Source organism: Lepus europaeus, chromosome 1 (assembly GCF_033115175.1).
Source record: "Lepus europaeus isolate LE1 chromosome 1, mLepTim1.pri, whole genome shotgun sequence".
Lineage (NCBI taxonomy): Eukaryota > Metazoa > Chordata > Mammalia > Lagomorpha > Leporidae > Lepus > Lepus europaeus.
Genome location: NC_084827.1, coordinates 5,331,537 through 5,344,840, shown reverse-complemented (window position 1 = coordinate 5,344,840; position 13,304 = coordinate 5,331,537). Strand labels below are relative to the sequence as shown.

Here is a 13,304-nt window from a genome sequence, read left to right as displayed (position 1 = left end):
CGGTGTTGCTAGGGAGTTCCCAGGGCCAGGCTCGCTGTTGGCTGAAGGTTTGCCCATCCATCCCTCAGTCTCCCGTCTTTGGAATGCTCATTCACTTTCCTGGGGTATCCAAAGAAAACAACATTCTCTGACCTCAGACACTGCAGTTTCAGGATTTGAAGTCAAACTACACAGTAACCCAGCCTTATCCACGGTTTCACACCCCACAGTTTTCGGTTAGCTGCATTCAGCTCTGGTCTTCAGCACAGCGTAATGGAAGCTTTTTTGATGACCAGCACTGCCCCACCCTGATCATGAATCAGGGTGTGGTCCTCCTGTTCCCACACTAGTCACTTCGTAGCCCCAGGGTTAGGGGGTCAGCTATCTCAGCATCCTTGTGCTTGTGCAAGTATCCCTTATGTTGCTTGATTTAAACTCCAAAGTGAAGAATAGCGATGTGGCAATTCCAGCAGGCTGAAGAGAAATTGTAAGGATGTTCCTTCATGTGAAAGGAGGAGAAGTTCTCAATAAAGATGGGGAAAAATCATATACTATATTTGCTAAGATCTACATGTAGTAAATTAAGATGTTTTGAGGGAGAGAGAGGGATGGGCCACATTCACTTAAATTTATTGTAAGATAGTGTTATAATAACTATATTTTCATGATTAATTTTTTAAATTTCTCAGTGTTTATAAATTAAGCTTTGTCTTAGCTATGTATGTGTAGCAACAAAACATAGTATGTATAAAGTTGAGTGCCAGCTTCAATTTCAGGCTTATACCAGGGCTTAGAACATATCCCTCCCCCAAGAAACAGATGTGGGTAGTGCAGTACCGAAACGGCTGTCAACCCACCTTCCCTTCCAGGTCCCATAAGCTGCTCCCTTCCTGAGTTACAGGTTGCACCTGAGGTACCCTCTGCTTTGCAGGTGACTTTGTTTCTGGAAAGTTAAAGGGGCCAGAACGGACCCAGTTGATAGAATGAACCATGGAAAAGATTGAGAGAAATGAAAGGACGTTTACCCCAGGTCATGTCCATCTTAGCTCACCAAGCTAAGAGAACGAACAGATGTTTCAGTATAGAGAGGTAGCAGTGGGTTCAGAAGTCAAGCTTTGAGTCACCGAGAGCTGGTAAAAGTGGAAAGAGAAACAGCCACAGAGTTCAAGGAACCCTCAGAGGAGAGAATGAAATCCATAGGTGAGCAGATACACAACCTGATGGTAGGTGAAGAGGGCCAGGGAGACAATAGCAGCTGGTCAATCCATGTATATCAGCCATGTAGTGAGCATTTGCTTGACTGAATTAATATTGCCTCAGTGTTATTTTTAATGGTAATGGTGCCACAGGCAACAGTTCAAAGGATACAGACTTGTATAAAGACTCACTTATGGCCAGCGCCGTGGCTCAATAGGCTAATCCTCTGCCTTGCGATGCCGGCACACTGGGTTCTAGTCCCCGTCGGGGCACCGGATTCTGTGCCGGTTGCCCTTCTTCCAGGCCAGCTCTCTGCTATGGCCCGGGAAGGCAGTGGAGGATGGCCCAAGTGCTTGGGCCCTGCACCCGCATGGGAGACCAGGAGAAGCACCTGGCTCCCGGCTTCAGATCAGCGCGGTGCACCGGCCGCAGCGGCCATTGGAGGGTGAACCAACAGTAAAGGAAGACCTTTCTCTCTGCCTCTCTCTCTCTCACTGTCCACTCTGCCTGTCAATTATTTTTTTATTTATTTATTTTTTTACAATGGGAGGGGTGTCAGGGGAGCGTTTCAGATATGCCTGGTATTCTTTGTCATCTTCTGTGAATCTACTGGCAAACATCTCTTCAAAATTTTTAACAGCTTCGGAAGTGTCAATCATTCTGAAATTCCCAAGTATTCGAGGCAGCTCTACTGTTTGTTCAATGTTTAGATTGTTTCAATCCACTAAGGACTGCTTCCGCCCAGCTCTAGCCGGACCCCGCTGGCGAGTCCCGCAAGCAAAGTGGCCCCGGCCCCAGCATCCAAAAATTTAAAAACAAAAAAAAGACTCACTTCTTCCCTTCTCAGTGTAGCCAATGCTAGCAGGTTGAAACGTGGCCTCCACAGATTTTTGTATGCATGTAGAATCTTAGTTTGTAACAGGTACTTTCATGTTTCTGGTGATTAAGAATGTAGGCTCCATCTTTACATTTCCTGGGTTTGAATACTACTGCCACCTATTTGACTTTGAACAAGTTACAACATTCTCTGGACATCAGGGTTTGGTGGTGGTTTGGATTTTGCTCATCTATAAAATGAGAATAGTGGTAGTATGCCCCTCATAATTTTGTCTAAGTAAGTGACATGAATCACTATGATGATGTCAGGAACCTGGTAAGCTGGTATTGTTATCACTACTACTGTTATCTCTATCTTTATTCATATGAAAATCGTTCATGTCTACATGTGGCAACTTGAAATTTTCACTTGAAATACAGATATATCTAGAACATTCTTTGAGGTAGATGCAATGTAGATTTAATTTAACATTGAGTTACTTAGAGAACAATGAATGAGAAAGAATTGTGAGTTCCCTGCCCTGGTGGGCTTGGTGCATCAGCTCTGGACAAAGGGTCTGCTGGGCAGCTCCTTAGGGAGAATCAGGTGGGTGGCTGGGAGCTGTGTTGTGTGTAGTAGGATATCTGGAGGCTATGTGGAAGTCACACAGGGTGGTTTTGGGGTAGAGATTCTGCACCCCAGGAGTCAAAACTGGATACTGCAGAGCACTCATTGTCTTGGTCTTTCTGTCTCCATTTCTGTATTTTCATTTATTTATCTCCATTTGTGGTTTTGTGTCACAATCAACATCCTTACAAATGTATCTTTAATACTGCTGCTTTCATTTCCATAGGATAGGCTGTTGGAAGAGGGACTTTGAAACCTAATTGCCACTGTCAGATTCCTTCCAAAACAGACTACATTCTCAGTCCCTCCAGGAGATGGATAGTGGACTTTCCAGCACTGGGCATTACTAGCTGCATTCATTTTCTTTATCTTCCTCATCTTCCTCTCTTTCTCCTCTTCTTCCTCCTCATCCTCCTAGTTTTTCTTTTTGATACTCTTGTATACAATGTATATGAATTTTACATTTCCTGATGACTTGTGAGACTGAGCTTTTCAGGGAAGTGGCCATTTGAGTTTCTTCTTCTGTGCATATCTTATCTTAGAAAGATAGAAATTCCTTAGATAGAAATATGTGGGGGAAGGAAAGGGAATGTGAAATGAAAGCATGCCTCTGGGGACTAGAAGCTGCAGGGGGAGGGAGCGGGAGACTGGAGAATCTAAGGAGTGGCCAGCCCTGGAGGTCTTAGGTCCTGGGAAGAAGTCATCAGATTTTCTCCTGTGGATGAGAGGAAAGCTATGCCGCTTTCTCTTCAGGGAATTAATGGAATTGAAGTGGTTTTAGAAAGAATATAGATAGGAACAGATTCTGATGCTTAGAAATCAAATCCGTTTAATCCAGGCACAACCCATTAAGGATCTAGACAGGGTGAGTGGCCGAGTTATTGGGGACTGTGAAAAAGGATGTTGACAAGGCTATGGGCAGCTGAATGTGAGAACAAGAGGGAGAAGGGATGCGTCAATCTGTGTGATTTACTGTCCTGGTTATTTGTGGACACAAGGAGGGTATGGTAGGGACAAGACTTTTGTTGATCAAGTTTTAATTGATTATACCTCCTTAATAGTGACTTAAGGTACATGGCTAAATATATAATGAATAAGGAAGCTAAGTCTGAGATGTATTGTCGAAGTCTCACAGTTAGGAAACAGAAGAGCCTAGATTCAGAACCAGACAGCACGAACTCCAGGGTCCAAGCTTATGATCATTTTGCACATTACTTTGAGAGCGAGTGCGGTAGTTTGAACATGTGCTCCAAAGTTCATGTGATGGCAACGTACACAATAGCGTTGAGAGATGGGATCTTCAAGAAATGATTTGAATGGATTAATGTGATCACTGCAGTGGTGGATTAGTTATCATGGGAGTGGGTTTCTGATAAAAGGGTGAGTTTAGCCCCCTTCCTCACTCTCTCTCATGTATGTTTTCTTACTCTTACACTTTCTGTCATGGAATGATGCCACATGAAGGCCCTCACCACCCTAGGGCCCCACTCAGTCTTAGATTTCCCAGCTTCCAGAACTGTAAAAAATTTTTGTTCTAGATAAATTACCCATTCTCAGGTATTCTGTTACAGCAGCACCAAATGGAAGAAGACAGGGTGCATATTCTCTGATGAAAGAACTAGAGAAGAGATAAGGACCAAAGATTAAAAACTTAGGAATTGTTTGCATTTTGCAAGAACTAATGCAAGAACTGAAAGTAAGTGGTCCCAGAAACTGAAGATCAAAGAGATTGCTGGGGCCACACTGTTAGAAGTGAGCCTCCCGGACTGGAAGAGCATTCATGCCCAGGGCTGGTCAGTGAGGACAAGAAGCCCTGGTTGTCCTCATTATGAAAGCTCTCTGGCTTGGGAGGGCCTGTTTCAGTTAAGTGCATGTAGCAGAGGTTAGAAGGTAAGGCATGCTTAATGAGAGAGCTCCTGAGTGAAGGGGCAGAGGGTATCTGTGAGTTCAGATCTGCAGGCAGGCACAGCTTTCTCAGCTATCTCTTAGGTGCCAATAAGAGTGTGCCGTCATTTCACAACTTGTTAACCTTCTGCTCCTGGCTGTCTGGGACAGAGAACTTCCATTTCCCCTTACCTAATCTGTCACCTTAACCAAAGAACATTCTCCAAGAGCCCAGACCATTCAGACTAAAGTTCTGTGCTTTCCAAACTGGAATTAATCATTGTGGGAGCCAAAAGGGCTGGAATGGGCAACAGGCGGCTAGCATGCCGCACCACTGTGTTTATTCCCTGCGGCTGCTGTAACCGATTACCACAGGGGGGTGACAGCGACAGGAAATTATTCTTTCCTAGCTCCAGAGGGTTGGGAATCTAGGTGACAGCAGTACTGTTCATTTCTGCCATTCGGAGGCAGAATCTGTCTTGTGCCTCTCCTCTCTTCTAGCTTCTGGTGTGCGTTAGCAACCTTTGGTGTTTTTTGGCTTGTAGATGCATCATTCTAATCACTTCCACCATCTTCTGGCAGCATTCTCCCTCATATATCTGTGTCTTTCTGTCTCAAAGTTTCTTATGAGAGATGTCATCCAAATCCAGTATGATTACATCTTAACTTGATTACAAATACCCTATTTCTAAATAAAATCATATTCATAGACACTAAGGCTTAGTACTTGAAAATATCTCTTTGGGGACACCCTTATGCCTCCTTCTGTGACACAGAAGTGTCAAGCTCTGCAGGTTTGACCTCAAGAGTTTCCAAGGACAGTACAATGGGGTCACCCGGACTGCAGATGCTGCTATGGGGAGGTTAAGTCATTTCGTGTTGTCATATTGTCTGTAAGGTGCAATTGCAGGAAGAATTACCCCAACTGTCAGAACAGTGAGGTATTCCACTTGTTTCTCTCTTGGTTTATTCATTCTTCACCTAACTAAACCATAATTTTTTTTTTCTGCAGAAACCACTAGAGCCATGGCGACTCCCTCTGCTGCCTTCGAGGCCCTTATGAATGGAGTGATAAGCTGGGATCTCCCTGATGAACCCACGCCAAGTGAACTGCTTCTTATTGGAGAGGCCTCATTTCCTGTGATGGTGAATGACATGGGTCAGGTCCTCATTGCTGCCTCCTCCTACGGCAGAGGCCGCCTGGTTGTCTTATCCCATGAAGACTACATGGTGGAAGCCCATCTCAGTACCTTTCTCCTCAATGCCATGGGGTGGCTAAATTCTTCCCCCGGGGCTCCCATTGGTGTGCACCCTTCTGTGGCACCTTTGGTCAAAATCCTCGAAGGCTCTGGAGTGGAGGCAAAGATTGAGCCAGAAGTGAAAGACTCCCTGGGGGTTTACTGCATTGATGCCTACAATGAAACCATGATTGAGAAATTGGTCCAATTTATGAAACGCGGAGGGGGCTTGCTCATAGGAGGCCAAGCCTGGGATTGGGCCAACCAGGGCGAAGACGAGAGGGTTCTGTTCACGTTTCCTGGCAACCTTGTGACCAGTGTGGCAGGCGTGTACTTCACTGACAACAAAGGGGACACAAGTTTCTTTAAAGTCTCTAAGAAGATGCCCAAGATCCCAGTCTTAGTTTCGTGAGTACCTTACCCTATGTGGCACTGGCTCCAGGTTAAAAAGCAGACATGGTTCTTATATTTAGGATGTTAGCAGACTAACAGAAGGGAATTTGGCACTGTACATCAGCTAGATTTTTAAAATGCCATGAGGCACAGGAGGAGCAAGGTCTTATTGTTGCTGTCTTTCCAGAAGATTTAGCTCTTTTAGGGGAGGAATGTAGTGACTTTTATATCCTCTTGTGTCTAGCAAAATGAAATATACTCCTCACCCAAGAGTTGGCATGATGAATCCAGGAAGACTCATAGTAGAAGGTGGCTTTCAACCTGACTGTGGAAAAAAAAAGGAAAACAGACAAGAAGAATCTCATAAGCCAAATCTAGAGAGTGCAGAAAAGGTTTTAAATGTCCAGCCAGAGAAATCCAGAATCCAAGATAACACAAAAGATGGTGCAAATTATGAGTACTCCTTCTAGAATTGAGGGGAGTAGTTTTATCTCTGAGGGCAGACCAGATACCAGATGATCAGGAATGAAGGAGGCAGGTGTTAAGTACCAAGATAGGCTGCACTGAAAGTTGTTTGAGAGCATTGCTCCATCTGTTCTGCTCATTGCATGCAGGACCAGACAATATCCCAGATTAGTATGTGCTCAGTGTGAATTGGATGGGATGGAAGAATGAGAGGGATTAGAAACTGGAGTAGTACCATGAGCAGAAAAAGAACACTAGGCCAGTTGCTATCTCGTATATAAAACTCGGAGTGTCCTTGGAACAAAGAGCACTGGCGTTTCTGGTAGAGCCAGGTAAGTAGGATTTCATGAGGAAGGCACACCAAGGGGACTTAGAGATGTGGGGAGTCAGTTGTGACTTCTGCTTGGCATAAAAGTCTTAAGCAAGTTTCAGGAACATCAGCTAGTTTTTTATATAGTTTGCTTTCTCTGTCTTTTGCTTAATAAGCTCCTTTGTCTCATTTTAACTAAGATCTCAAGATTGTACAATGGAGCTCAAATTTGTGTTATTGAATATATGAAATACTCATTCATTCACCCATAGTTTATTGAATAGACTCTATTTCCCAGACATGATGTCTTATTTCAAGAATGTAATTTACAAAGAGCTGAGTATTAGGGACACAAGCATATCCAATAACCAGACCTGGAGGAAATATCAAAAGGCAGATGTTGTAGGAAGAGAGCTCTGCTGACTTGGTTCAGTGCAACCTAGAAACCTGTGTGTGCAGAACCTTCATATGTCCTTTCATTTCCTTTATTCCCCTCTGGTAAGGATGTGTTGGCATAGAAGCTCCCTTTGACTTTTACTCCCATGAAGCTGTGGATTTTCAGTCTGTAGTGATCTCTGTAGGTTCATAAAGTCATCAGAGATGCAGAAACAAGAATCCATTTTACAAATGGTCATGCTTCGAATGCTCAGTGCTCCAAGAATCTTGGCTTGAAAACACCCTCTGTGAAATATGAATCGATAGACATTATAAATTGAAGTTAATATGTGTCCCCTTCAGTTTGAAAACCGGTAAAGGGACATAAACTGCAAACTGTATTTGATTTCCTGATTTCTAAAGAGATTGAAGTATTTTGAAAACTGAGTATTTACTTGAAATTGTTTCAAATGAAACAATAAACTGACAAATTACCGAAGACAAATGAATATGATTGTCCAAGTAGTTTTGAAAGTGAAAATAATATTTGAGTAGCTATTAATAAGTTTATTTATATCAAGGATTCACACATCTTTGGAGATCATTGCTACTTTTACATGGAAAGTGAAGTCAAAAGATGCTATTTTGTTTTAAAAATTTGTTGAAATTTATGCATAGCTTTCTCGTGGTGCTTGTTTTCCATGATCTTTTTGAAGATTCTTCGTATGTTAAGTATATATTGAATTGAGTAAATCAAACAGTTGGTTATTTGAAAAAAAAAAATCAACAGGGTGTAGTAAACCACTAGAAAGACTGATCACAATGATAGAGATAATATAAATTATAAACTTCAGGAATAGGAAAAGGGATATTCATACAGATTCTACAGATATTAAAAGGTAATAATGAAATATTACAAAAAAATTATGCCAGAAATTGATAACTCAGATGAAAGGAACAGATTTTTTCAGACACAAATTACAAAAATTTCACAAGAAAAAATTATAAAATGTGCTAAATAAGTTGAATTGTAATTAAAACATCCAAACACTAAATGCAGTTGGATCTTACAAGACTTCAGCAGAACTGATAAACTTATAAGATGCTTTAAGATTATTTAATCAAAATTAACTTGTGCCATGGTTGTATACTGTGTTAAACTAGGGGAAACTAGGTCAAAGGTGCATACATATAGAAATTCTCTGTACCAAGTTTGCAACTTTTCAGGGTTTTTTGAATTTCAAAGGAAAAATTCATTTAAAATCATCAACACAAAGACAATTTCACGTCCTGATAGCTTCACTGATTAATTTTATCCAATGGTCAAGAAACAGATAACACTAACCCTACATAAAGTTCTCCAGAAAATAAGAAGAGGAAATAAATTTTTCCAACTTCATTTATTAAACCAGCATTTCTCCATTACAAAAACCAAAGAAAGACATTGTAAGAAAGCAATAGAGCAATGTCCTTCATGACCATAAGTGAAAAACTTCTTAATAAAACACTAGCAAACAGACTGCAGCGTTGTGTTAAAGGAATGATATATCATAACAAAGTATGGTTATTCTAGATATGCATGACTGATTTAAAATTCAGAAATCAAATTAATTCACCATATTAACAATGAGTGGGAAAAGACATATAGCTCAGAAGATGGACCAAAAGCATTTTTGACAAAATTCTGATAAAATTTCAGCAAGCTAGAAATAAAAAGGAACTTCTTCAAACTGGGAAGAAGCATCCATGAGAAACCTATACCTAAAATCAGTCTTAAAAATGAAACTCTGAAAGTTTTTCCCCTGAGATTGAAAATAAAGCAAGGAAGAGTAGCTGCTGTCATTCCTTCTGCTCAACGTTGTACTGAAGGTCCTGGCCAGTGCAGTATGACAAGAACAGAGAACACAGAGATTGGGCATTAAGAAAAAAACTTGCACATATGTTCTTGTTTTATTTCATACTCCAGTTGTTCCCCATTATCCAGGGGAAATACCTTCCAGGCCCCTCATTGAATGCTTGAAACCAGGGATAGCGTGGAACTCAAAGCTATGTTTTCTCCTCACATAAATACATGTGGTAAAGTTTAGTTTATAAATTTGGCACAGTAAGAGATGAACAATACTACTAAAATAGAACAAATAAACAGTATGCTACACTGAAGGTTATGTGAATATGGTCTCGTAAAATATTGTACTCTACCCATCCTTCCTGTGATGATAAGATGCCCATACAAGATGAAATAGGGTAAGTGACAGTTGCATTTTTACGTGCTGTTGAGCTGCTGTGTAAGGGTTAATTGAACACAAACACTGCAGTAAGACAGCTGGCCAGATAACCAAGACAGCTACTGAGTGACTAATGGCAGGTAGTATACAGAGTGGATGCACTGGACCATCAGCCTTCCACCATAGAGTGGGATGGAGGGAGATTTCATCTTGCTACTCAGAAAGTGCACAGTTTAAAACTTGTGAATCATTTGTTTTTGAAGCTTTTTGTTTAATATTTTTGGACCACAACTAACTGTGAAAAAGTGAAACCACAGGAAGCAAAACTGCACATAAAAGGGACTACTGTGTGTATTTTCTAGAATACTGAGCAAAAGAGAGAGGAAAGGTTTGCATCTTGGTTGTGTGAAAATAGATACAAAGGCAATAAAAATAGCATTTTCAACATTTAGAAGTTTTTTTAATGACAAAACATTTGATCATAAAGTCAGCAGAGCATTTCCTAGAATAGAATTATTTTATCCCAAGAAGTATTTACAGAAAATAATGTCATCTATGTAAAAAGCTCTAAAACTACTATAAAATTGACTTTAGCAAGGTTGCAGGATACAAAAATCAATTACATTTTTTGGTACCTGCAATGAACAATTGGTAATCGAGGGGCCAGTACTGTGGCACAGTAGGTTAAGCCTCTGCCTGCAACTCTGGCATCTCATATGAGTGCTAGTTCAAGTCCTGGCTCCTCTACTTCCAGTCCTGCTCCCTGCTATTGCGCATGAGAAAGTAGAGGAACATGGCCCAAGTGTTTGGGCCCTTGCTACCCACGTGGGAGACCCATGTGATATTACTGGCTCCTGGCTTTGGCCTCGCCCAGCTCCAACATTGTGGCCATTTAAAAGAGTGAACCAGTGGACAAAAGATCCCTCTCTCTGTCTTTCCCTCTCTCTCTGTAATTCTGCTTACAAGTAAATAAAAATATTTTTAAAAAATAGTAATTGGGGGCCGGTGCCGTGGCTCACTTGCCTAATCCTCTGCCTGCGGCGCCGGCACCCTGGTTTCTAGTCCCAGTTGGGGCGCTGGGTACTAGTCCTGGCTGCTCCTCTTCCAGTCCAGCTCTCTGCTGTGGCCCGGGAGGGCAGCGAAGGATGGCCCAAGTACTTGGGTCCCCGCACCTGCATGGGAGACCGGGAGGAAGTACCTGGCTCCTGGCTTCGGATCGGCGCAGCGCTGGCTGTAGCGGCCATTAGGGGAATGAACCAATGGAAGGAAGACCTTTCTCTCTGTCTCTCTCTCACTCTATAACTCTCTCTGTCTGTCTCTCTCACTGTCTAACTCTGCCTGGCCAAAAAAAAAAAAATTGAAATAAAAATAACGTAAGTTAAAATAGGATCTCAAATTACAAAACACTAAGGTTAAATTGAATAAAATAAGCCACAAGACCTGTATGTTGAAACTTACAAAATATCACTGAGAGAAATTAAATAAAGCCTAAAGAAATTGAAAAACATATTGTGCTGGAACTGAATACAATTGAGAGCTATACCGTGAATCAGAACATTCAAAATATTTAAGTGTCAGTTTTCCCCCAAAAGACTTGTAGACTCAATCAATCCCACTCAACATTCAAGTTATATATTATACAAAATTAATATAAAAATAAAAAGGAACTGACATATGGCCAAAGCTATTTTGAAAAAGAATGAAGATAGAGGACCTATATTAACCTAATTTCAAGATTCTGTATAAAGCTGAAGTAGTCAGAGCCCCATGACACTTGTATAAGGATAATCATACAGATCAATAAAATAGACCAGGGGCCAGCATTGTAACACAATAGGTAAAGCCGCCCCCTGCTACGCTGGCATCCCATATGGGCTCCGGTTCATGTTCTGACTACTGCGCTTCCAATCCAGCTCCCTGCTAATGGACTGAAAAGAAATAGAAGATGGCCCAGGTGCTTGGGCCCCTTTTCTGCCATGTGGGAGACCTGGGTGAAGCTCCTAGTTCCTGAGTTGAGCCTGGCTTAGCCCTGGCTGTTGAGGCTATCTGTGGAGTGAACTAGTGGATGGAAGATCTCTCTCTCTCTCTCTTTCTCTCTCTCGTTTTCTATGATAGCCTTTTAAATAAATAAATATTTAATGAAATAGGCCATATCGTTCAAAAATAGACATGGCTTTTTGATTAGTTGTGCTTGTGTGTGTGTTTTTTTTTTTTTAACAAAGTTGCCAAGGTAATTCAGTGAGGAAAATGAAAATCTTTCCAAAAAATTGCTTTTGAGCAACTGAATGCCCCCATGGAAAAAGAATGAATCATAACCCTTACCCCAATGCACACAAAACAGACACTTAAAAATAGATCCTGATCTAAATGCAAAAGCTGCAATTCGAAAAATTTCTCAGTGAAAGCATGGTAAGAAGTGTCTGCAACCATAGGACACAAAAAGTGCGTGAACTGTAAGAGAAAATATAGATAAATTAAGCTTTATTTTTATAAGTGAGTACCTTCTTCAGGCCAATAGACAGTATTATCAAACAAAAAGGCAAGCCACAGGTCGTAAAAAAAGAAAATACAATACTTATATCTGATAGTAAACTCGCATTCAGAGCACACAGAGAACATCCCAATAATAAGACAGATTTTTTAAAAAAATCACTTTAGTGTATTTCACAAAAAAATGAAATGAGAAATCTTCAAAGGTTCATGGATTTTTCAATCATTTGTATATTATTTAATTATATCATACTGTTATATTTAATTATATTATTATACAACTTAATTATATTTTTTATTATTATTATTATTTTTGACAGGCAGAGTGGATAGTGAGAGAGAAAGACAGAGAGAAAGGTCTTCCTTTGCCGTTGGTTCACCCTCCAATGGCTGCCGCAGCCGGCGCGCTACGGCAGCGTACCGCGCTGATCCCAAGGCAGGAGCCAGGTGCTTCTCCTGGTCTCCCATGGGGTGCAGGGCCCAAGCACTTGGGCCATCCTCCACTGCCTTCCCGGGCCACAGCAGAGAGCTGGCCTGGAAGAGGGGCAACTGGGACAGAATCCAGCGCCCTGACTGGGACTAGAACCCGGTGTGCCAGCGCCGCAAGGCAGAGGATTAGCCTATTGAGCCATGGCGCCGGCCTTAATTATCTTTTAATTCCTATTTTTCATGACCTTTTCTTGAAGGTTCCTTCTGTATGAAGGACCAAAATGCCTATGCAATGATCTTCACATCATTAGACACAAATTAAAATCAAAACCAAATATCCTTCATGCTCACTAGAATGGCTGAAATTAAAGACCTACTATACCAAGTGTTGGCAAGAGTGTGGAGCAACCGGAACTTTCATACATTACCAATTGGAACATACATGACTTAACAACTTTGGAAAACACGTCAGCATTTTCTTATAAAGTTAATATATGTTTGCCATACAAATCAACCTTTTGTTCCATAAATGTTTGTCCAAGAGAAATGAAACTGTGTCCACATAAATACTTGTGCATGCATGTTCATGGCAGCTAGCCAAATGTCCAGGAGCTGGTGAGTAATTAAACAAAAGCTGTTTTTCCCACTCTTTTTGATGTAATTTCGTGTAAGTCATGGTGAGAGATAGATCTCATGATCTCTCTCAGAATGTCCCCGGCTCAGCACTGACTTGGACCTCATATAGTGCTGTTGTCTGGGTGAAGTTCTAGGAACTCAGTCTCTGAAGAGCCTCAGCTTTGAAGGTTTGGTATTTTTGCATCTTGTCACAGTAGGCTAGAAGAGAAATCTTTTTTCAAAAAATTATTTCATTTTAT

General features: G+C 41.3%; 1 protein-coding gene across 5 annotated transcripts in view; it reads left to right on the top strand.

The window, feature by feature from the left end:
• LOC133758523 (TRPM8 channel-associated factor 1) overlaps nt 1-13,304 on the top strand; it is a 52,743-nt gene that overhangs the window by 27,174 nt on the left and 12,265 nt on the right. For all 5 annotated transcript variants that reach the window (XM_062189732.1, XM_062189948.1, XM_062189894.1 and 2 more), the window contains one exon: nt 5,517-6,150. In XM_062189732.1, coding sequence (XP_062045716.1) covers nt 5,531-6,150 — 620 coding nt within the window. In that variant the 5' untranslated portion in view covers nt 5,517-5,530. The remainder of the gene's footprint in view (nt 1-5,516; nt 6,151-13,304) is intronic.